This window comes from Mytilus trossulus, chromosome 1 (assembly GCF_036588685.1).
Source record: "Mytilus trossulus isolate FHL-02 chromosome 1, PNRI_Mtr1.1.1.hap1, whole genome shotgun sequence".
Lineage (NCBI taxonomy): Eukaryota > Metazoa > Mollusca > Bivalvia > Mytilida > Mytilidae > Mytilus > Mytilus trossulus.
In genome coordinates this window covers 82,413,327-82,439,762 of record NC_086373.1, presented here as the reverse complement: position 1 = coordinate 82,439,762, position 26,436 = coordinate 82,413,327, and the positions used below count along the sequence as shown (strand labels likewise).

At 29.8% G+C, this 26,436-nt stretch overlaps 1 protein-coding gene across 10 annotated transcripts in view; it reads left to right on the top strand.

The window, feature by feature from the left end:
* LOC134687174 (cAMP-dependent protein kinase catalytic subunit alpha) overlaps positions 1-21,159 on the top strand; it is an 84,222-nt gene extending 63,063 nt beyond the window's left edge. For 8 of the 10 annotated variants that reach the window (XM_063547251.1, XM_063547271.1, XM_063547262.1 and 5 more), the window contains 9 exons: positions 2,281-2,342; positions 5,293-5,421; positions 6,299-6,397; positions 7,262-7,344; positions 8,295-8,421; positions 13,127-13,222; positions 13,720-13,842; positions 15,819-15,983; positions 17,773-21,159. In XM_063547251.1, coding sequence (XP_063403321.1) covers positions 2,281-2,342; positions 5,293-5,421; positions 6,299-6,397; positions 7,262-7,344; positions 8,295-8,421; positions 13,127-13,222; positions 13,720-13,842; positions 15,819-15,983; positions 17,773-17,898 — 1,010 coding nt within the window. In that variant the 3' untranslated portion in view covers positions 17,899-21,159. Of the gene's footprint in view, positions 1-2,280; positions 2,343-5,292; positions 5,422-6,298; positions 6,398-7,261; positions 7,345-7,738; positions 7,866-8,294; positions 8,422-13,126; positions 13,223-13,719; positions 13,843-15,818; positions 15,984-17,772 lie in introns of all 10 variants that reach the window. The other 2 variants (XM_063547230.1, XM_063547288.1) reach the window with 1 other exon arrangement.
* Positions 21,160-26,436: the final 5,277 nt, after the last annotated feature.

Here is a 26,436-nt window from a genome sequence, read left to right as displayed (position 1 = left end):
GATCATTGCCAATACATGTAGAATGTATTTGGAAGAAAATATCCACAAAACTTAAACCTCTGAATGCTCCCATCCCCTTAAGTTATATGTATTAAAAAAAAGTAAACAACATGTAAATCCTTTACTGTTCAGTATAAAATAAGAAAAGGCGTCAAGTCAAATATTCATTACAACATTATATTCCTATGTAATATGTGGTGTTCTTTTAGGAGATACATTTATAATAAATCTTATTAGAAAATATGAAAATTTATCTGTTAGCTTTCAATGCCATACATAACCAAATGTATAGCCAGAGACAGACATTGTTTACATGTAAATACAGTTTTGAGTCTGGTCTATTGGACACCTTGTATGTCATGTCTTACAAGCTCTTTGGGTACATGCAACTGATAAGGGTACATTGTGTACATGTTTACATATACATGTATGTAATTATTAAATGTTCAATTATAATGTTATAATGTGGAAAGTTTTCTGCAGATGAACAAATTTTTTTATTTTTTACTTACTACAGGGTTAAAAATTTGTGTGTCAGAAAACCAAAACTTAAATCCAAGATACATTTAGATTTGTTTTGGAGACGGACCTTAATCTTACTTACAAAATATTAGAAAATTTAGTTTATGTTTTTGATGCAGAACTTGGTCTATAAGAAATGTTTGATAATCTCTTGTGTGTCATGTCCTAGTAGTAAAAATAATAATTCTCAACTGAGACATATTATTTAGGTTGAATTTACATACATGTACATGTAGACTTTATAAACTTTGTTCCTTTGTTATACTGTTTCATTCTTATTAAACCAATATGAAGTGTGACTTTTCCTGATAGATAATAAGGAATGATTCAGATCTATATTCTATTGAGTTTTAGTATTTCATTTTGTGTAAGGGTAAATAATGTTTTATTTTTAAAAACATTACAATATGATAGTTTTGTTAGGTTTGAGGAAAAGGAAATTATCAGGTTCTGAATGTCCTCTCCAAATTTTCTCTCCTCTACCAAAAATATTTATGCTGACAGTAGTTTTTTTTACCGGAGTCCTGTACGTGTATATGAATATTTTTACCTTCACATTAGTACGAATTACAACCATTTTCATTCTGTATACTTCATGTGTATTCTGATAAAGGCCAATTATTGGTGTTTAGAATTAAGATATACTAAACTGACAAATTTGTTTATTGCATATTGGAATCTCTTGATGTTTTCTAAATTAACAAATACAACAAACTACATGTATGTACAAAACAATGCTTTTTCACAAGAAGGAAAAAAAACTGTCTACAGTACTACATGTACATCAATGATTGGATTTCTAACCTATAAATGAAAAGTTGAAGATGAGGGGGGCGAGATGTATTAAACTCATCAGGTCAAAATGATTTTGCTTTTGACAATTGAAAAAAACCGAAAGTGAAGAAAAGTTATGGTGTAATGGATAATCATAACATTAGTAAACAAAATATTTTTCAGATAAAAGACATGATTGATAATACACTTTGGGCTTAACTATTTATAATCTTCACTAGTGATAATTACAGTCCATCCTGGAATATTGGCTACTTCTATAAAGCATAAACCTGTCTTGTCAGGAAGACCCCATTCTTGACCTGCTATGGTAATACCTATGCTTTTAAATGATTTGAACCTTAATTTAAAGGTCACCTCAAGCTCTATTATGATAAGGTCATTTTCTCTTGTCCCAAAGGTGACCCTCATTTTAATACAGGTCTGACTGTTTATATGACGTATATAATGTTTAGTAGCTCCTTGTTTTTCAATCAGTCTAAAAGATAGTTTATTTTTCCAGAATTTCTTTCTTCTATTGTTGTTGTTTTTGTCGTTAATTCTGTTATTTATAGTCAATAAGTTAGATTGGATCGTTAAGGCTGGAGAATGGGAGTATGCATTTATAACTAAAAATCATCTCAGAAACTTGGATTTGACTAGAATTTTAACTTTTGATTGTAATTATAATTCATTGTGCAGATTACTGTACAAGAAATCTATTTAAATCATTTTCATTACAATTTACCCTGTATATAAAGATCGTCCTTGTAACCAGGGAGATTGACCATAAAAGAACGTGACCTTAGTACATATGTATTAAGGTTATAAATGTAGGCCTTGATGTAGGCATTACAGAGGAACAGACGATACAAGTTTGACTGTAATTTATGTATATGATCTTACTCTCCTTACTTAGACTTCTAACTTGCAGTATAAAAGTAATCTCATATCACTTAAATTGTATTATTTTTATTTCTTTTACAGTCAAAGAATTTTTAACAAAAGCCAAGGAAGATTTCACACAGAAATGGGATCACCCACAAATGGTATGTTAAATAAAGTAATATCATATACTGAGTCTGCAAAGTTAATGATCCAAACATTGGTTACGTAAATAGTGAATATGCATTTAGCCTTACATCCTAGTTCATTGTTCTGTTACCTGTAGAGGAAATATGTAGCTCTCATACTGGGGCTTATGATGATGTTTTTTTTTAAATTAGTATATTTGTGCAAATATACAATTGTAGAAACAAAATAGAAATGTATATACTGTGTGTGAACATGGTGAAACTTACTTTTTGTGTGGCATAGTCTGTTTATTACATTTGCATATAGACCATGCTGTAGTACATTGTACATTTTACATGTATGTTAAACATGTAGCATATTTAGCACAGACCTGTTTGATGACTGTCTGTTGGACTAGTACTTATTTCGAACATACATGTATATATATACACTGGTACAAAATTTCGTGTAGAGTTATAGGTATGGATGATGACTGACCCACATTGATGGTTGTTGACAGAATTAATATACTGTTTGCATGGCATTGGTGATGGATGACGTGAAGGCTCAAACTACTTAATAAGAAGTTGAAAAAGATAATATAGGTAGAGGGGAATCCTATTTTGCTATTATGTTAAGTGTAAGATACAAGTATCAGTAATGAGTATAAGTGTCCATATACATATTGAATTGGCATGGTCTTTGTGAATGTTAGGAGGTTTGTTCATATGAAAGTAGCTTGTTTTTTGGTCAACATTTTATGGGTTTACTGCTGAAATTTACTTTTAAAAGGAAAACAAATTTGGAAAGTTAATTATTTTTTCACATTTCACCAAAGTGAATATGGGCAGTTATATAATAAAAACATGCTTCCATGACCATGATATTATAAAGCTTGATTCTGATACATGTACAATCTATTTGACTAATGAAGCATATGAACAGTTTGAAATGTTAATATACACACAAAAAAGTAGTGCATTAATTTACGTTTAGGTTAAAAATAGTCTTTAGAAATGTCCCAATAGATTTGCAAGGTCATTGAACTTTAAAATCATAGAAAGTCATTGCTTAAGTTAAGTTTCCTTGGGCGTGCATACATGAATCACTAGACATAAAGTATAAATAGGAAATACACTTGAAGAAGAAAACATGTCATTTTCTTTGATTTTGTAAATATAAAAGGAAAAAAGGGAAAATACAAGTTTCTGACCTATCAAACTTTTTTGTGGCAAAAGACGGGAAACAGGCATAAATGCAAATTTTTGTAGTCCAAATGGACTTACATGTATCAAAACAGACTAACATGTTTAAGTAACGTTGCATTGGATGGCTCTTTTACAAGAAATTTGAAAGATTTTTTTGTTTTTGTTAAATAAGAAAGAAATGAATCAGTTTAAATATCACCAGATTTGCTCCGCATGAGAAAATGTAAAGGTATTATGAGAACATATATTTTTTGTTTAATTACATGTCACTTTGACATTTTTCACTGTTTCTGGTATTGAATCAGTGTTAGAATGGTCATGTACCTAAACATCAAAACAAGCTAATCATTACATCACAGAAGGAAAAATATATAGGATTTGTTATAAGATGTCAGGCTTTCAAAGTGTCTTGATGTAAAAAAACCCAGAAAGACGAGAAAATCATTACATGTATGTGTTTTGCTGTATCATTTGTTTATTTACATGTTATATTTAAGTAATTAGAGACTATCAATTTATTGTTCCTTGGTAGAATTTTTTTGGAGATGGTGAAATTTTGTATTTATAGAAACATAAGTTTGACCTTTTTAAACTGAACTTTGCGGAATGGAAAAGTATAATCAGTTTCCACATGTATCTTAAGAATGGTTTGTGAAAATTTCCTTAGTAGATATGATTAGCTCATTGTCTGTAAAGGTTCATCTTATACAATGTATCTACAAAATGTCAAATAAACAGCTGCATACGAAAAGACTCACTGTATACACACTGAAGAACATGCAAATTACATTATCAATATATGTTATTGATTTCATCTCTTTCATGTAGGAAGCCTCTTCTCATTCTTCAAATTGACATTGATTTAATTGGAAAGCTGAGAAGGCCAAGCTCTCACTTGGTGTATATAAATAACTTCCTTTGTGATAAATATAGTATCAATCTGTTGTACATCAAGAAGAGTTAGTACATGTAACGCTAAGTAACACCACACCCAGGGAACCTGTTCATATAGTATGTTAAATGTAATTTGTTTCAAATCAAAATGAAATTCAAACCACTAGAACAGGTCTTTGGTCAGTTAGGATATGATATCACCTTGCAAGACCATGATGGGTAGTAAAGGTTAATAAACACCTGCCTCACTATATGACTAACACTATTGATAATAAATAAATTACACTAGTACTTTATTTTTGTCCTATTTATTTATCATTAATTGCATTAATTATACTGTATTGCCAAACCTGTTTTCTCAAGACTCGGGGTTAATTCTGGTAGCTAAAATCTAAGGTTGAACCCAACCACATGTTCATGTCAGAAGTCAGTGGTTATTTTTATGTCTTGCCATAGCAGAGAGGGCATTAAGTTTTACCCTTGTCCATCTGTCATGTCTGTATGTAAAATGTACGTACAGATATATTGTTCATACCTCCCAAAGTTTGTTTCCCTTCTCTCTTTTTAGTTTGCTTCCACCAAATGTTTTGAATCTTGTACACAATGCTTGTTATGTACAACAAAACACAAATCAAGTTTGAGTTTTGGTGGAATCATTTTAACAGTTCTAGAGTTATGCCCTTTTATAAATGGACAAATTTCTACGGTTGTTATCCATAGTTTCTAAGTTTTAACAAAAAAAGCACAAAAAGTTTAAAAAATGAGTTTAAATGGGTTGTGTTGTCCTTAAATAAAGGTTACATACTTATATTTGCCATTACAATGTATTGTAATGTGCTTCTATAGGATTCCTGTTTAATTATATGTAAACACTTGATTTCAGAACACTGCCTGTCTAGATGACTTTGACAGAATAAAGACTCTTGGAACAGGGTCCTTTGGAAGGGTAATGCTAGTCCAGCACAAAGCAAACAAAAATTATTATGCCATGAAAATATTAGATAAACAGAAAGTAAGTATAACTTTATTTAAACATACGTAAGATGGACTTATATGAATAGAACTCATAATCGATTGCTTGCCAATTTCCCGCCAATTTTTTTTCATCTGTAGGAATTTTCAGCTTTAACCTGGAGTAAACATGAAGACATGTAAAGGAGAATTTAGAGGGTTTTCCAGGGGTTCCTGGTCTCCCTTTTGTGAGAAAAATTGGATGATTATTTTGATAATTACTGAAGCATGAATGGAGCAGGCCCCCTAGGTAGTCAGTGGGCCCCTCCTTATGAAAATTTCTGGATCCACCACTGCACATGTATTACCAATGACTGCAGGATTCATGGGATTTGATCAAGTGGACCAGATCTTTTAATTGAAAATATCTTCCTTTATATAAGTTGTTTACTACTTGTAAATCCATAAATTCAAAGTTTCATTTAAACAAATAATCTGAGGGCTTTTCTAGAAATGATTAAGACTAGACTGAAGACATATCAAATAAGATTTAATGACTGGTTAGTCTATTTCTAGAGAGATATTTGTAAGCAGCTTTCAGAAATAAAGCAAATTATTTTGAGTTTTAAAGTAAAAATTAATAAAGTAAAATAGAAAAGTGTTCTTAGATTCCTTCAATTGTATTAATTTCTGATAAAACCCCTTATTGAATTAGGAATATCAGTAAACATTAAATTATACTACTTGTACCAGCAACTTCAATTTGATGTTAATTACATTTATCACATGACTATAGTTAAAACAAGTACATGTATTATATTTTAAATTCCTTAACAGGTTCCTGAAACTGACAGTTAAGTTTCAAATGTATTTATTACCAATGTAATTATTCTGCATTGATGTACTTCTTTGCTGATAAATTATTTTCTAATTTGTAGGTTGTTAAATTAAAACAAGTAGAACATACACTAAATGAGAAGAGGATATTACAAGCTATTAGTTTTCCATTCCTTGTGAGCTTAGAATATCATTTTAAGGTGAGGAATTTAGATTTTATGGACATTGTATGTGTGTGTTATGTGTATTTTGGGACCCTTTATAGCTTGTTATTCGATGTGAGCCAAGGCTCCGTGTTGAAGGCCGTACCTGGAGGTATAAGGGTTTCTTTTATAAATTGTTATTTGGATGGAGAGTTGTCTCATTGACACTCATACCACATCGTCCTATATCTCTATCAATAGAGAGCTGGTAATATAAACAGGGAAAATCAGAACTCCTTGACCACAGTAACTACTCAAAGTAGAATTTTTAATTAACTTATATTGCATTTGAAAATCAGTACTTTTTTTTTACAGTCTGAACCTATTTTACTTCAGATGACAACATGGCTATTGTTGTTTTTTTTTTTACAAATTATACATTTTATAGAAGTGTCAATTATATTATCTCATGCTTTGAATTTTCTAATGACGTTTTATTTATTTGGCAATAAAAGGAAAAGAGTCCATGGTTTTTGTATCAGGTATTGGTTTTCAAATATTTTTTAGTTAATCAAAATTTCTTTAAGAAGGGGATATAAAACTAGAAAGAAAAAATCATTTTAAGTTAATATAATAATACATGCATCCGTATTTCCTGTGTCTGAAACCCAAATTGCAATTATATTATACTGGAGTGTCTTGATATCATTCAGCTCTGTATTTTGTTCTCAGGGGGTAATGAGCTCTTATACCCTGTCAACTTATTATTCCAATTCCAGGATTATCTGATATTTCATTTCAGTAAAATGTGATCATACATGTATATATCTTTCTTTTATTCCTGTAAAAAAAACACCCCAGCTTTCTAGTAAAAACTGTTCAGGTTTGAATTTGGCAAATTTATGTATTCTTTGATTTTAGGACAACTCAAATTTATATATGGTATTGGAATTTGTCACTGGAGGAGAAATGTTCTCACATTTGCGACGTATAGGAAGGTTCAGGTATGTTTCACCACATTATTCATAGATCTTGTGAATTCCATAAAAAATATTCTAAATCTTTAATCACATAACTATTATCATGAAGAAAGTTGTGTTATTTTACCTTTCAATGTAAATGTTTTCTCTCATTGTTCATAAAATAATGCTATCAGAAAATTAACTCTTCCATGGTTTAATTTATTGTAAATCAATTGCTTGTATGATGCTTCAGACATTTTGAACATTATTGACAATAGTTGATCATTTTCATATAATTAATGTGCTAAAGTAATCCAATAGAAAAGTATGTGTACATATTCACCATTCTTAGCATATTAAAGACATGATTTAAATTCCATCTCATAACTCATAGGAACATATAAATTGTATGTCTATTGTGTTCTTTTTCCTACAGTGAGCCACATTCCAGGTTTTATGCAGCCCAAATTGTATTGGCCTTTGAATATCTTCATTATTTAGATCTTATATACAGAGATTTGAAGCCTGAGAATTTACTAATAGATTCCCATGGTTACCTTAAAGTAAGTAAAGCCGTTAGGATTTAGCCCTGGATATTGTCCTATATGATGTCATGTTTATCAACCTATCACCAAAAAAAATGAACAAGTGGTTAGCAGAAATTAGTGAATACACAAAATTTACTTTAAATTCAAGTTGAGACTGTACTCTCAAAGAGATTTTTGGAAATACCACTTGGTATTGATAATAAGGGTTTAATTGTCAAACATAGTGATCATGATGACATAGTCTTTGACAACTTTTGTATATTTTTAATGATTCCAATTCACTAGAAAGAGCGATTTTGTCTCAATTAATTATCATTATTAAAGTGTTGATTTACAGAACTTGTTCTAACTTTTGGTGCTAGGTTGACCAGTTTGTCGTTTGTTACCCACGTGCACCCAGTGTGATTTTAAGTTTGAATTAATATATTTTGTTATTTTTGACAGTGAGCATCATTCCAGGTTTTATGCTGCACAAATTGTGTTGGTTTTGGAATACTTGCATCATTTGGATATTATGTACCGTGATTTAAAACCAGAGAATTTACTAGTTGATACGATGGGCTATCTGAAGGTATAGTGTGGTGTTGTTTTGGACAAAACAAACCTAGGATTGTTCTGTTGCTTATAGCAACTGTCTGTCTCATGTCTTTCTCTGCAGCCAGTTACAAAAGATATTCATATTTCATGCTTTTGTTAGACAAATTTTTTTCATGGCAAAGCTCATTTTCAACAGTTTTTCCATATTTGGACATGTTTAACCTATTTCAGTATTTGTTCATAAGCATGAAAGAAAAAAACTAAAAGACAATGATACTAACTTGTGTAAAGTTTTTAGCCATTTGACTTGAGTCTAAAAGCATCCTTTCCCATTGTTTACTAAACATTCATATTTGCATATTTCCTCAGAAAGGGAATGCATTCAGTCAAAAAAGGGGAGATCACTGTACATTCTGATCTATGCATTTTTACATTTGAAGAAAATAAGAACATTAAAACTGTATTGTTTTATCATGCCTTATTTAAAGTGAAATATTTGATGAGCTTTGTTTGAAGTTGTTTGTTGTCATTTGCATAAAAAAGACAAGTCTTTGATAATTGGCTGTACCTGTATTGGCCTGGGTAAGCTTTACTATGTCTTTGTGCTGCATTGTTGTCAGGTAACTATGGTAACAAGAGAAACTTGTCTGGCTACTACTGATAACAACACATAGCTTACAGTAACAATAGCATGCCTCTCTGGTGATGGTGATATCTTCCCTAGCTTGTGTTTCGCTTTAATATTAAATCTCGCTCTGCTAACATCCTTCTCATTTATGTTCATATAATTTCTAATTACCAGTTACATGTTTTGTGTTGGTGGTGGTTTCATTGTATATTTTAGTTTACAGAGTTTACAGTGATTTTCTGTTAGTTTCTGACTCATCTTCCCATAGACACTAATAAATTGTGTTTACATAAATTAGTCTTAATTCTGCTGTAGTGTAGCTAGAATGAGTGCTATAAAAAGAATCAAAATTTAAATTAGAATTTTATGCACAATCACTATCCTTGTCCTCAAATTGACATCTTTTTTGTAACAGATCATATTCTGCTATGGATGTTTCATAAAAGTTCGTTCAACTTGGTTTTATGCCAACAAACATATAAATAGATTTTCCTGTTTTTGCAAAATGCATCGACCTTCAAACTTGTTTGTACTAGTACATATTTCACAAGAAGAATGGTAAATTTTAATGCTTTTTTTTTAGATTAATGTGTAAAATGGTGTGATCTATTATCATGCAATCATTATGGTTTGAAATTACTGCTCAATGATTTTATATTTATAGCAGACAAAAACATTTTAGTAGAAGTCATTACTTCTGTCCACTTTTTGAATTATTGTTTCTTTAAGAATTTCATTTGAAATCATCTACATTGTTTTGTGCATGACAAGATTTTCCCTCCACAAGAACCATGTTCCCCTCAATTTTTTTTTATGTTAATACCACACATGAATTCATAAGACCGCACTATATGTTGAGTTTATCACATAACAATGAACAGGTATTGTCAATTGTTTATCTGATAATAACATTATGTAATCTAGCCAGATTTTAATAATCCCAACTGTCAATCGTATATTGCAGTTTTAATCAAAATGTAAAGATAAAAGTTTTGGCATTTAATTTTTGATAATGCAGACCAATTTTAATAAAGAAAATAATATATATTTTTTTTAAATTCTAACAATTATGAAAGAAATATTGTTATATTCCTATTTTGTTGAGATTTTTCAAAAACAAACATGAATGTAAACATTGTTACCTTGTTTTGTTATTTGTTATAAGTCTATATATTGATCTCTAAAATTCTATTTGATTCTGTTTTGTTGGGTTGATTTCTCGTTGACAAATGTCATTCTTTCTGTTTAGTTTTATTCTCATATTTTTGTATGCGTCCTATTAAAAAGGAGGGGGGGGGGGAATTTTAGTTGTAGTTAGATTATTAGTTTCCTTTGTAGTTTACTATACATGACATATTTCACCTTGCATGTTTCCCAGCTTTTTAACCTGTTGTCCTTTAGTCATCAGATAATTACATATGTTAGTGATAGGTGATAGGTCTATTTAAAGATAGATTGAATGTTCACCCTTAGGATGTTACCATAAATAGTCATTAAAGTTTCTCTTGACCTTGTTACATGGTTGATTGTCAGTGATTTATCTTGGTTGTGTATCTGGAGAAAGGACAACCTCTGATTTTAGATGTATTGATTATTGATGTCCACATTGAAATTCACAGCCTAGGTCAACAGATTTATTAATATATTAGAAAATCATTTGTGGTAAATTTCCACTTGATTTCCTCTGTTGAGGGATTAAATGTAAGTGAATAAATAAGGTAACCTTCAGTTAAATGTGAAAATATTGATTGAATGTCTATCCCATATTGGGAGCAATGTCCTTAGTATTTTTTCCGAAAGAAAAACATTTTGGTTTTAAATTAAAATTTCCTTTCTCATGGGCTATGCTATCATGTTACTTAACTTGATATTATTTTGTCTGGTGATATTTGAGAAGAAAAATAAGCCATGTTTATGAAAATTATTTGAGGATTACATGTAATAAGGAAGAAGGGAGGGGTTTATTGGTTCTCTCTTTTGATATTTGGTTATGTACTTAAATCACCTGAGCAATTATTTTCAACTCTCAAGGTATTCAAATGTTAATCTACATTTGAAAATTTATCTGATGTGAAATAAACAACCAAATTGTTTATTTGCAAGGTGAACTTCGGTTAGATCTTTGACGTGAGACACCCTAATTCATTTTTTGTCAGTAAAGATGTTTTGATTTTAATAATTGTTTGTTTTTCTGTCTACAAAACGTTTAACTTGGGCTTCTACGTAAGAAAAAAATATGACAACACTCGCCTACGTCATCAATAATCTACTTCCCAGCGAGGACAAATAGTTTGTTAAACTAATCCTAGAGATCAATTGTTAACTGGTAACAAGTTGTACATTGTAATAAATTCACTTTGTTTATTGCTGATGTGTCTTTTGGTTGTTGATTTATTATTTCTTATGAAATATGAAGAAATATTCAAAGTGGATTTTTTGCAGCTGTTTGAGTCTTGCATTTTTTTCTGCTCTGTATAAAATTTTGTATCATATGTTTTCAAACATTGTATAATTGCTTTCTTTTCAACTTTTTGATACTGTGAAATAGTATTGATATAAAGTTGTCTCTATTGACAGTTATACAAAGGTTTTGGTTAACTTGATTGCTATGTTATCAATGAGTTTTGATTTGTTGCAGTGTTCATATGGTTTTATGTTAGTTTGGATTATTCTTAGGTCTTTAGAAATTCCTTATCAGTGGGTTGTTATATTTTGAATACATACACTGTCATTGGGTGGAGCAAGACTTATGCTTTTAAATTCTATTTAGTAAATGTTTCTGGTTTTATGTTTAAATTACATAATCTTGAGAGAGAAAAAAAAGTGTAAACACTCTCATTGTATACTTGGTGTTATATTGAATGATGATATTAATCTGTTTCATTTCTAGCATGTAAAATCAAAGCTTTCTGTCCAATTGAGAATGCTTATTTATATTTATGTCTTGTTGTACATGTATGTGACATCTTATTTCAACATCAAAAAGTCATATATTTTGTAATTTCTGATAATGAATTTATGTATTATTGTGTGAAAAGTTTTGTCTAGAATAGATTAGCTTTAATTTGTGTGTTGTTAAAAACATACATTATATATAACAGTTTGTGTGTCAATGTATTATAAGCATAATATTTGCTGTGTAGGCAAGTGTTCGGCAAGGAAAATGAAAATTCCTGTTTTGTGTTGTTAACAATTCTACAACCTTTTGTTATGCATGTCATTAATTTTTTAGAACATTTGTAAAACTTATGCATAAGAATGACATAGCGTGTAAATTTGGTTTTAAAATGTTTTTGAGATATCCATAAGTTAACCTCTAATCTGACAATGTCCTTATGAATGTTACCACTAATACCTTGGTCCTTGTATGATGAAGAATAAATTATGTAATAAGTTCTGTATCTTCTATAGTCGATACCAAACATGTAAAGCAGGGTCTAAATTATCTTTTAATGGCATCAGATTGCTGAATGATCAGTGTAGTGCCTAATTTGTATTGTAGACTTTTTACTCATTGAGTAAATTGTCAAAGCAATATTCACAGGCCTTGTTCACTAGATAATGTTATTTTTTTTTAAATTTTTTTTTAAATGGCTGTTCAAGCCCCCCCCCCCTTCCTGGATCCGCCACTGCTTCATTACCATTAGCCATATGCTAGGGGTATTTTGGCTCATGTTTTATTCATGTTTGTGAACACATTTCCCTTTAAAAGTTAAATAAAATTGAATATATATACGGTCTAGTGTTTGGTCGACACTACATGAAAATGTGCAAATTTAACCAAGCTGTTTTCAGTACAATTGAAACGACTAATTATTATAAATGCCCTGTTATACTGTTACAAAAACCAGATATACTTTATTTTATTTAACCATTTATGTAAAGCACCTTGGAAGTCAAATTAGTTGTCATAATATGCACAATGCACCTTGCTTCTGCCATGCCTAGAAAATAATTTGTCCTTCCAAGGAGCTGTTTTCGTACTAAGTCTGCAATAGAAAATAACTGCATTTTAAAAAGCATTCCTAGTTGAGAACTTGTTCATAAATAATTAAAAAAATTCTAAAAGATTTTGATAAACTGTTACATACTTGTTGTTTCTTTTAAACAGGTGACAGATTTTGGCTTCGCAAAGAGAGTAAAGGGAAGAACATGGACATTATGTGGTACTCCAGAATATTTGGCACCTGAAATTATTCTTAGCAAGGTAAATTGAATTTGAAAATCAACTTTGTTTATGCTTCAGACACAAAAGTATATATCGGAATAGGTATATGGTTTGACTAATAAGCAATTTATATTTTGTGGTACATATACTGAAGATATGCATGTTGACAGGATTTTGATTTTCAAATAAACTATATAATGTATAGTGGTATTGTGTAGGTTTTACAGACACTAATTAATGTGCAGCATTCATAATGTTACTTCATTTCCTATTTCTCTGTGCTGTTTAAAAGGTATTCTTCCGTCTAGTTGCACTTAAAAATTAAAGAATGTCAAAAACTTTCTTCTGAAAGAAACAGTCATATCAGTTACAATACATAGTGGATAAAATAAAACAAAACAGAAGTACTGAAGTGATGAATTGGAAATTCATTATTATTGATGACAGATGTAATGATTTATGTTTCCAGGAATTCTGTAGAATTGGACATTAGTTTTAAAACAATGAAAAGTCAGTTATTTGTTTGTATATTTTAGGGTTATAACAAAGCAGTTGATTGGTGGGCATTAGGAGTTCTAGTCTATGAAATGGCAGCAGGTTATCCACCATTCTTCGCAGATCAACCCATCCAAATCTATGAGAAAATTGTCTCCGGAAAGGTAAATACAAGAAACTTTTGTATATTAATTTTAAAGCACAAATACAGAAAATAGTGAAACTTCCTTTGATTATTGTCATGTAAATACTTTATTCCCCTCACAAGTGGCCATTTTCATAATGCATAACTGAAGTGGTAGTGTTTTTGTAATTGAATGCAATTTCTTTGTTGAAGAGAAGGGAACTATATTTTATTACTTCATTGAGGCAATACACAGTATGTATGTACCAAAGGCAGAACAGAATGTACTTTTATTATCTATTTTACAACCGCCACAAGAATTTTAACTGTTTTCTTTTGGTGTACTTTAATCTTGTTTTAAGTACAGTACAACGACCTGTCATTCAGAACAAAATAATTAAATTGAAACTGTCTTCAAATAACATCTATTAATCTTTCTTTATAAAAGTCAGCTTTATGGCAATCAGTCATCTGGAACATGCATCTAGGATTCTAAGTTCAAGATAATAAATATTTCAGTTGGAAATAAAAATTTACTTATAAATAAAGTGAGCTTACATAAATGGAAAGGATGTATTGATTTATGAATTTTGTTATGGAAAGTTATGGTTGGTCTATGTCAATAAATCATTGGAATAAGATATTGTCATATCTTCATTTACATACATTTAGATTAACTTTCTATATTTAGATATATTGATTTGTCATTTTCTGACAGTTTGTGATTATCTGATAACAGTATATAACATTGTTTTATTACTTCCAAAATCATTGATTAGATGTTTATTTATAAATAAATAGATTTACTGTTTTCTCTTCCATTATTTTCTGTTGAAGATCATGTTGAAGTTAATTTTTAGTCTGGGAGCCAGCCTAATGCTGTCAAAGAATAATCTTGGTTGATTTTATCAAGTTATTTTTGAAAACTTCTACTGGAAATAGTTCAATGATTTTCATCTGTCTGTTGAGTTAGCTTTAACAATTTTGATCTTTGAACAAGATCTTAAGAAAATTTGATAAATAGGTATCAGTAACACATTAATTGTTGCAGTCTTTTCTGCATTTAATAATAAGATATTACGGTAAATTAAGAATGACACAGATTTATGTAGATTATCAGATCAGGTAAATCCCTTATGTATATTAATTTTGTATTTCCAATTATCTTGTTGTCATGACAACTTACAAGCTCAGGAGATTTGATCAGAAATGTCATATCCACTAATTAGCTAGGAAATTAACAATAAATTGGCAGCCAATAAAACTAGACAGAGGAGCATAGTTAGCAAAACACTTTCTTTTTATATAAAATTTCATTTATTTGTTATTGAAAAAAAAACAGATTTTGATTCGTTCAATTATTTGAAACATAAGGAAGTAAAGTTTTCTCTTTATTTTATTTTGATTGATTATTTTAAAATTCTGCCAAGTTATCTATAACAGTTGGCACTACAAAACTGATTACAATAGGCAGGTATCTCCCAAAACATGTATATTATGATTATTTTTATAAAGCCTTTGACCCCAATGGAATGTCAATTTTTTTCTCCATTCCAGAAATATGTTTGAAAATTAAAGTATAGTTACAAAATATGGTAAATCTAGAGGTTTATTAAGGTTTGAGGACAAATAGAGCAATACTGAACACATTTTTTATTTTTTTTTATAAAATGTACCTTTAATATTCATTACTTTTGCATTATCATAAGTTGTTTAACAGTATAAATACCTAATTAAATTGGGAAGCAAATTAAACTTATAGCTAGCTGGATAATTCCGTCCGACTATGCCAGATGGCCCTTTGATTTCTTCAGTGTATATACATATACTACTATACTTAGGCCATTAGAATTGAGATATTAGATTTTGATATGTAAGAAAATCTTTTATAGCAATACCATTACATTTCACTGTAGATTAGGTTCAAATTGTCTTTCTCCATGGTCAGGTGTTCTTATCGTTATGCCATGTTAAATGTAATTTCATAAAACTAAATTTGAATTTGTTTGTTTTCAGGTTCGATTTCCATCCCACTTTAGTTCAGATTTAAAAGATCTATTGAGGTCATTACTACAAGTCGATTTGACCAAACGTTTTGGAAATCTGAAAAATGGTGTTAATGATATCAAAAACCACAAATGGTTTCAGTCTACAGACTGGATAGCAATATATCAAAGAAAGGTAATGTATTGAATATAGGCAACTTTTAAAGATACATAATATATAAAAATATCTGATACATGTTCTTTTTATAGAGGCGTCATCATGCTTAATCACAAGTCCTACAGCATTGGCTTGTCAAGTTGCTATCAGGGTTGTAAAATTCTTCTCTACACGCCAACAGAATCCAACTAAAATTTAAAAAAAAAGAGCTTTGGGCTTGTGGACCCAAAGTTTATCCTTTAATTTTAGAGTAGCTTATAAGTTTTAGATAAATGATTGACAGGTGTTTAAATTGTGTGGGTCTTTAGGGGGACCTTTGAATTTACAAAAGTCAAGGATATCCGATTCTTCACACAGATGTTTTATACAGGACCTTTGACTATATTAAGGGGGAACTTTTATTTGAACATTTAGATTAACAGACCCTGAAATTTCCTATTTGAGGCACATGTGAAAACTTGGATCAATATTACTGCAGTTGAAATTAAATATCTAAAGCTAGCACTGGCCTGATGATTACACAAATGAAAAAAAACTATATTCTGTTTTATGTCAGTAAAGATGGAAACTTGCCAGACATTATCTTGTTTACATAATTGATAATGATGTTGTTCTGATTTGATTGTTATTCTCAGCAGTATGATTAAAATTAAATCTGGGATAATGTGATTCTTTTCTTGGATCGATCTGAAGTAGTAATTTAGAAATTACTTCTTCCTTTTATATAAGATTAATTGCATGTAATAGAAATATTGAAAGTTGAAAACATGATGGTCTTAAAAATATTCTGAGGAGTTTTACGATGTAGGAGTGTTTTCATTGGTTGATGTCAATTTTATATTGTTGATTGGTTTTGGAGAGTACTTTCAGACTTTGCACTCCTATTTCTGTGACAAAAATAAAAAAAAACCTCTTAAAATGACAGTTTTTTTACAATAAAGTTCCACATTTTATGTTAGTGTTTTCTCTGTCAGATATACAATAAAAAAAAAGAACAGGAAAAAGAACTGTATAGTTTATTAATAAAGGGCAGCTATACTTTGATACATTTATCTATTGAGCTATCTGTCCCACTATGGTGTTGGGTTTAGATCCAGATCTTAGAAATTTCATGAGAGGTGTAAAACTGTTCAGTGCCCACATTTTGAATATTAATGAAATCATAAAGAGAAACAAAACATCTATGTGACTGCCATAAATAAAAAATGATTTTGTTTATTTAAGCTTTGAGTTAAGGTCCAGCTCTAAATAAGTAATACTATTAAGTAGGTGTGCATTCCTTAGGTAGAAGATATTGAGTTTAAACTACAGTAGAAATAAGCAACTACTAGTATTAGAGAAATGATATTTTGTCACTTTGCACATCTTTCATAGTAAGAAGTGCAATAATTTGATGATATTGACCAACATCATACACATGAAAGCCTTAGATCCATACTTGCTGTTAAAAAAAAGTTTCTATCAGTCATTTTGAATTGCAAACCTGAAAACCATGACAGTAATTCATTTATAAATCCTTATGTGAAATTCTGTCCTGATTAAGGCAACTGAACAATATCCACAGAGGACTAATATTTGTTGATTGCTCAGGATGGATAGTATATGTAGGACACTGAAACACATTTCAATCACTTCAAAATAAATTTTATGCATGACATTTTGCCAATTTTGAACACTTGTTGGTAAAAAGATAATCCGACTTCCACTTCCACAGTAACATCTATTAACATTGAGACATTATAGACATTTTAGAGCCACACTAGCTTTAATAGATCACTATATATATAGTTTGTATGTACTTCTGCAGGTTGATGCCCCATTTATACCTAAATGCAAAGGACCCGGAGATGCCAGTAATTTTGATGACTATGAAGAAGAACCACTCAGGATTTCATCTACAGAAAAATGTGCAAAAGAGTTTGCTGATTTTTAAGAGTTCATTTAACAATGGAGAGGTGTCATGTGGGTCATTACAAATTACACAAGTCATGCTGGAGAGGGAATGAACGAACATTTATCATTAATATCTGTTTAGATCTCATCCAGTTTTACCCCCACATGTGCAATATTGAGTGATCAATGTTAGGTTGTGTGTATGTTATATCATCTGGAGCAGTAGAACGTTCTGTGATGTTACTGCCAATCTTAACAGCATTATATAAAACCTTGTAGGATGCTGATAGCCAGGAATGATTACGGACAAATTTTAGGCTTATTACAGCTGCTGCTTTACAAAAGAAAATGATGTTCATGTGTAGTTCCATGTCTGATTTGTATTAGTGAATGGTTTACAGATATTTGTTTTATGTGTATAGCCTTGAACGTGGCAAGAAGAACTTGCTACATGTATAAATACAGCTGGTTTTTAACTGACAGGAAAATCTCAAAAGAATTTCAATTTTTTAAAAGCAAAACAGGAATTATGTATGGCATGGTATTATTGTGGCTAGTATTTCTAGGAATTTGTATGACATCCGTTTTAGTGAATTGTCGGCTAATGTTTATATCAAGTAGGATAAATTTGTATTGTTCTTTTGTCAGTAAAATACGGCAAACACCAGTGCTGATTGAATAGTTCATCTAGGGTCATATGTATTCATAATCTTAATTCTTGGCAATTTTCAAAATTGATCAACTAATTGATTCTATTTCATGTTTCATTGTGTAATAGTGATTATTTATCACTACATACTTTTACTTCTAGTGGAGGATAAAAAACTCCATTTTGTTGACTATTTAAAGATATTATTTTATTTTTAGTTTACATGAGCGTAGAAATGTATATGATGTTTACAGTTTTTACTATGTAGAGTTTGTTTATATTTTGTTAAGATTTGTCTATCTAATTACATTACATGTATATGTCTAGTGGTTTCAGAAGTTAGAACTAGTCTTTATTAATTATTCATATGACATATATATACGATACATGTATATGTGTGTAATAATGTGTGTATATATTTGTATGGTTCAGATGATTGACATTTGTTTGTATATCTATGTTAATTATAGCTCTGATACTCAGAACTCTTGTACTCATTAGATCAATTTGTTGTTAGAATCTATGTCACAATGAAGGATTTGTTAACCTTTATCATACATTATGCTTGCATACTCTGGAATTTGGAATTCTTATTGATGATGTTTTTTTCTTATTTTGAAAGATGAAATATGAATACATTCTAGATATGAACAAATTTTGTGTACAAAAACAAAATACTAATCGGAAAGAATTTAGTAAAAAAAACAAAAAAAGAAGTTTAAGGTAACTTACCACAAATTAAGAGTACAAAATGTAAATGTGTGAAAAGCATGGCTGTAATTTCATGTGTCATCTTGCCTTCCAGAGATGACAATTATGACATGATCCATTTTGTGTGTCATTGACCTTAGTCTATCACATGTTTTATTATCTGAAACTCTCAACAAAAACAAAATAAACTTGAACTTACATAGGAGAATAGTATTGTGCCATCTTTTTCATTTCATTCATTTTGTAGGGTTTCCCCATAACCAAACAAGGGCTGTTGCATGTTTCTTAATGAGGATACGAGCACTTGTTTGAAAACATCTGAGGTTTCCTATCTTTTAGAAATTGAAAACATCATATTGATAAATGTTATCACCCATCATTGAAAGCCATTATTATTTTTTTCAAAGGTTCGCATATTTTTGTATCCATACTTGTAACATAGATTCTAACACCAGCCTAAGAATGCACATTTACACATCACCAGTAAATTCATTTAGCAGTATTAGTAATAATAACTTCCAAAATGTCTAAACATGGAATAGTGTTTTGAACATACAGGGTACACATAGAATCTAGTTAATCCATCATGATAAGTGAAAACTAATTCTGGAATTTTAAAAGCAAACTACTGGTATCTAATTGTAAAAGATATTTTTAGTCAAAATGATGATTCGAAGCATAATATTGCCTTATAAATGGCTGAAGTATAAAATACCATTTCACTCTTTATTAAAGGTTTTGTGTATAACTACTGGTAAAATTAAGGGATTTAAAATATCCAATTCTTTTAGATATTTTGTATGTACAATGCAGGACAATTTTTTTTCTTTGACTAGTTTAACTTATCAAATCACTCAAAACTGACAAAAAAATGTTATGATAGGGCATTGTGTTGAGATATATGAGTTTAGAATGTTTTCACTTGGAATTGTTGGATTTCTAAGATAACTAACTGCTTTGCAATTATTTGCTTTTACCAAATTTATACATTTTGGGTAATTGCACATTAATAATACATATTAGTGCTATAAGAATACACTATTATAAACATTTTATACCTATATATAGAAAGAAAATTTATGTGTGTAAATGTACCATAATAGGTAAAATAATAATTTGAAAATGCTTGTTTGTATGTGTAATATCTAGTTTTTGGTTTGATATTTGTTATGTCTATTCTTATTTGCATGTTATGTTTAGTTGCATAATGCATTTACTGTTTGGCTTTTTCCCTCCAAGCTGTTCTCAACATTCAGCATATTCTAATATATATTTAACAAACAAATAGCAACACACTCAAAAGCATAATTTAGAGTTGCAAAGTAAACAAACAATGACTGTCCAGGAATGTTTAAACTGAATGACCTAAGACCAGAAATATTTACAGTATAAAATGTTGCTACAATCCAGTGTTAATCAAAATTATATACGTCTCCATTATTTTTCTTTATGGCATGAAATAACTTTGAATTGTTTTCAAGCAAATTAAGATGTACAAATTTATTCATAATTAGTGCTTGTCTTGAAAGTTAATGGAAGTTGTTTTTGTAGAATTGTATATATATATGCTGATACTCAAATCTGCATAGAATCTTTGTTCAAATTCTATGACACAATTTAATTTAACTGTTTATTGGATAAGACATAACTTGAAAGCCAAAATATATTCTCTATCTACAGCCAATAGTATTCCTTAGCAATTTGGAATCTTTATCATAGCTCAAACCTCTTTTTCAATATCTTATAAAGAAAAATATTTCTGTCTCTCGTAGGAAATTTTAGGATTTCATGAAATGATATATTTTATTATCAGTGGTACAAAAAATGTATTAAGAACTATTATCAGGCATTTATCTTTGTCTGATGTTACAAGTTCTGTATGTATTTTTGTTATTTAATTGCAAATCCAAACCAAAAAATAAACAATTCAGTCTATAATAATTTTGTGTTTTTCTTGTGCATCCAGTCTTATATAGTAAACCTTTGTCCCTAACTTCATATCCAAATTACAGATAAAAGAATACATACAAACTACATGAACTATGTCATAGATTGGACATGGACAGGACATATCATGATAAACCTTTGTCTATCTGCAAATGTAAAATTATTGTTTTTCTGTGACATGGTGTCATTTTTACCAACTTTTGATATCAGGCAAATATTATACCAGGTCAGTAAACAAAACATGGAAATGACAAACCTTGAATTTTCAAACTCCGCCATTTCCATGTTTTTTCAATGACCTGTAGTAAACTTTGTCAAATATCAATAAAGGACGAATGCATTATAATTGCATCATAGCAAGGGTGACTATAGTTAGGAGAAAAATGAATAAACAAGGAAGTATGGTAGGATTGTCAATTAGACAACTATCAATAAAGACCAAAATAATAAAGATGTGATTTATCACAAGTCACTAACACTGCCTTCTCAATGAGCAAAACATAAAGCATATAGTAAACTATAAAAGGTCCAGACAGCAATCAATGACCACCACTTACTTATAAGTTTGTAGATTGGGACAGGCACTTAAAGAATGTACATGTAGAGAGGTTTTAACCTACCAAATCACCTGGACAGTGGTGTTACAGCAGAGAAACATGAGAAAAAAATATTAAAATCAGTTGGAAAATGTTGGGACTCAACAGAAGGTGGTCCCAAGTACAAAACAAAAAATAATTACCAAAACACAAAATATTTATGTACTGAACTACTTGAAAAAGTGCTTAACCGATGGCAAGATAAAAGACTATTTTTGACTAATATAAAAAAAACATGAACTCTTGGACTAGAGTGTCAATTGGTACATCTACAGATTTAGTGTAAATACATCAAGAGTTTTCTAAGAAGAGCTTGAACTTGTGCAATGTCAAACTGTAACTTTCAACAGAATCTAGGATAGTAAGTGTTAATGCTGAGATATGTATTCAGCTGTTACAAATGAAATCATTGAAAGCAAAGATATTATTCAAAGAACAATGCTGAAATGATTACCTTTTTATTTAGAAGGAGTTTATTTATTGTATCTTAATTTACCTGCTCTATAAGCAATATAAAAATAAGGATGTGAATTTCCATTTCTGTCCTGCCTCAACTAGGTGAGAATGCTATACTAAGGCATACTGTTTCCAGCGGTGTTAATAATGTTTCAATAGTAGTTTGAGATAAGGTCAGTTTAAGACAGAAATTACTAGTGTTAGGTCCCTAATGTTTTGTATGTAGTTGTATTAGTATGGTCTCCTCTCATTTCCATGGAGTTTACTTGACCACGTCTTTTCTGTCATGGTCTATTTACATAAACTTTTGCATAAGGTAAACAGGATTGAGTTGATTGCTTAATGTCCAGTGGCAAATATTTTATACATGTTCAGGCCAATGCATAATGATACATTTTGCAACAAAGTATGTGAAAAGTTCAATTTAAATGAACCACCAATGGTAGGTCTGATAATTGATATGCAGTTATATTAGTATTTGCACATCTCATTTCATGGTAATAATATGGCCCTGCCAATCATCACACAATGACTAAAACTTTTGTATGGTTTAGTTGTCAAAATTTTGGTTTGAAGTCAGTGAAAAGATTGTCTGTTGTTTAATGTCCAGTGGCAAATATTTCACTTAACTTGCCAAGTATGCCACCCCCTTGTTCAAAAGCATAGATCTGCATCTGAAATACAAATTTTGTAGGAAGAGGAAAATAAAAAAATATTTAAAAATACTTGTCTCTTTTGCCTTAAAAAGTATCAAGTCTTCAGTGTGAAACAGAAATATCTAAATCAAATCTGATTAACTGAATTGGGACTTTAATTTGCCAGATTTAGTTAAATTAAAATAGAAATCACAACACTTAGAAAACATTTAAAAACAAAATAACAACAGGAATATGAAGTTTCATGACAAGTGATTTACCGTAACCTGATCTAATCAAAGGTAATATACTGGTATGATCATGAGATTATTATTTCATGCTTTAATTCATTATCCCAAATTAATTACTAAATCTTGTTTACTCACTAAAGTTCATAAGGTAAATGACCATATAAATATCTTGATAATAGAGTAAATGGACGGATCATGTATATCTTATTATTGAAACTACGGGAGATAGCATGATATTGTGATTGGTCATTGAATAACTGATAGTTAATATCCTATAGGTAAAGGACAGTACTGATATTAAATTACTAACCAGTACAGAATGGTTAACAAGTCTTTTGTGAAAACATGATATAGCTGTGTTATAAAAGATTCTTTTTGTGTATTTTAGATATTAACTTAAAAGCTTTATATTGTGAACACAATATATTGTCATGTCATCTCATGAAACAAATATTTATCTTCTTCTAAAACAAGTTTATTCTTAAATATGTTTGAAATATTTGCCACTGGACACTTAGCAAGCAACTACCAAACATGTTAAATCCTGCCACATTCTTTCTGCGACTATACTCAAACCATGTGCCTGTAGTCCAGCCGTTGTTGTTAAGGTCTGTTAAGGTTGTTATTCAGGTGCCTGTTAGTATGGATTTGGCCTTTATTTGGCACATTGATGCCCCTCAGAGTTGTTTGGTGTTTTCTGCTTTGGTTGGTAGTTGTTTTATTTACAATCATACCATATCTCTTTATTTTTTTTTAGAGTATAAGATACTATCAGTGTTTAACAAGTTTAATTTACTATTCTGTATCTTCATTTTCCCATCAAGTTAATAGATATTAGGCTAATATAGGATGATACATAAAAGTGCAAATTCAAAGTAAACAAAACATTTCAAATGATAACTGATCACTTCATTTTGGAGAATAATTGTTGCATTAAAATCATTATTCAACTAAATTGATATGCAAGCACATGAAAGTTGAACCCCCGAACAGATTTATAAATATTTATAACCAGTATATTTTAGGTACAAGAATGTTAAAATGTGGAATTCAAAGATTTGTTATAATTTTGTATTAGTAAAGATATTTAGCACTAGCTTAAGAAATAATTGACTTGATAAATAGTTAATATAAATCTTCACAATTTTAGATAAGTGTAAAGCAAATTATTATGTAATCCTCTGAGGGCTAAATTGACAATAGAGAATTAAGGATTAAAGAAGTGTTATATATACAAAAAGGATTTCTTACTTTTTAAGATGATTTAGGTTATGTCACAAAGACTTGATATTTGGGAAATAGATAAACTAGTATTATTATGTAAATTAGATAAATAAGTATTAATGTTATGTAAATTAAATAATGAAACAATGTATATTAGTTGACCATGTAGTAAGGGACAGTCATGTATTAGACTTGTATTCTGAGACTTGCTTTATAGTCACGTATTGGACACTGTGTTATAGACTTGGATTTTTGTTAGACATGCTGTTTTATTACATGTATGTCTCATGAACTATTGTAATTATTGTGATTGATAACTATATTGAATGCTGATTAATAAACATTATATATTGAACTTTGAATCTGTGTTACGTTAACATGTATTCATATCAAAGCTACCAGCTAGTTCCCCCAACCTAGTAAGATGAATAACCAGGTCAGGGACAAGCATAGTACTGGCCTTGGTTATACGTGGCGGAGTGACCCAGCTTTCCGGTACTAAGGAGGGATACACATAGGATGCGAACCTGAATACCTGAAGACAAGAGTCAGCATATCTCCATATAGGAAACAGTGAATTTTCCTGAGTGTGCAGAGGTGAGTCAACCTTTTATTTATGATCTTATATGACACCAAATCTTTAAATTTTACTTTATTTTGTAATTAAAGTTGTCAAGATCTTTTAATAGGATTTTCCCTCTACAAAGACTCAACATGTCTAATTCAGTTTATCCTGACCCCTCCTTAGCTCTGATAGCCCCCCTCAAGGAAAATATCATAATAGCTCCCTTTTTGGAAAATATTATACAGTTGAAACTAGGTAATCATAGACATAAAGTTAGATATAGAAAAATCAAATATCAGCAAAGCTTGAGAATGTGAATGATAGTAAAATATATTTGGATAGACTTTCTTAAAGCTAATAAAGCTCACATAGATTTTGAAAATAATATGTATAAATAAAAGAAATGTATTCAATGTACCCATAAATAATACAGAGAGAAAAATATGGATAGACTTTCCACATATATATCTAAATTCTGCTAGATTAAGTAGAAAAACAAATTGATAAGGAATAAGAGAAAAGCTAAGAATTTTGAAGTAGAAAATAATATTTTGTTTTACTTTAAATGAAAATGAGTCAATGCAATGAGACAATGCTTACTTTTTTGTGTTATTGAAGAGGTTGTTTTGTTCTGAATTATGGATTACAGTACACAATATTCAGTTTAGTTATAGTGTCTGTTAATTTAATCCTGCTGGACAAATGTATTCATTACACTAGTAGTTCTTACTATTAGATCCTTAAATATTGCAGGTAGACGGCACATCTACTGATGTACTTTTAAACCAATTTTAATTGAGATCATACAAGATAATTGCTAGCTAATGTACAATAATGAAAAGGCTGCGTTGAATTTTAAACAAAAAATTAACTGGACTAAGGCACTAAGTATAGAAATATAAAAAGGGATGTTATAACTTAAGATATTAAAGCAGTATATTATAAGCATACATAAATTAAATGCATTGTGACAATATTCTTTTGTATCGTTGAAAAATGTTATTTTTGTTCTGAATTTCTGGTTAAAGTGCACAATATTCAGATTAGTTATAGTGTCTGTTAATTTAATCCTGCTGGACAAATGTATTCATTACATTAGTAGTTCTTACTATTAGATCCTTAAATATTGCAGGTAGACAGCACATCTACTGATGTACTTTTAAACCAATTTTACTTCAGATTATACAAAATGTACTTTATCAATGATACAAATAGAACTATCAAGTGTTCCCTATACATACATTGTGTATAGGCATCACTATTTTTGAGCTGTGTTTTTTTTTATTATGACTTAAAGATTTTTAGCTAAAGAGATAAAATAATTAAGGAGTACTTAATAAGGAAGTACAAAATAAACTGGCATACAGTTGCTAAATATATAAATTAGAAATAAGAAGAGAAAATATAGGAAATTAAGATAAAATATAAAAGGAAGAGAATTAGAAATTCTTACATGTAGATTGTTATTTATTGTAATATTTACAAATAGGTAGTTCAGTTACTGGCCTAAAATTGTGGTGTTCTAGTGAATATAAGAGATAAAT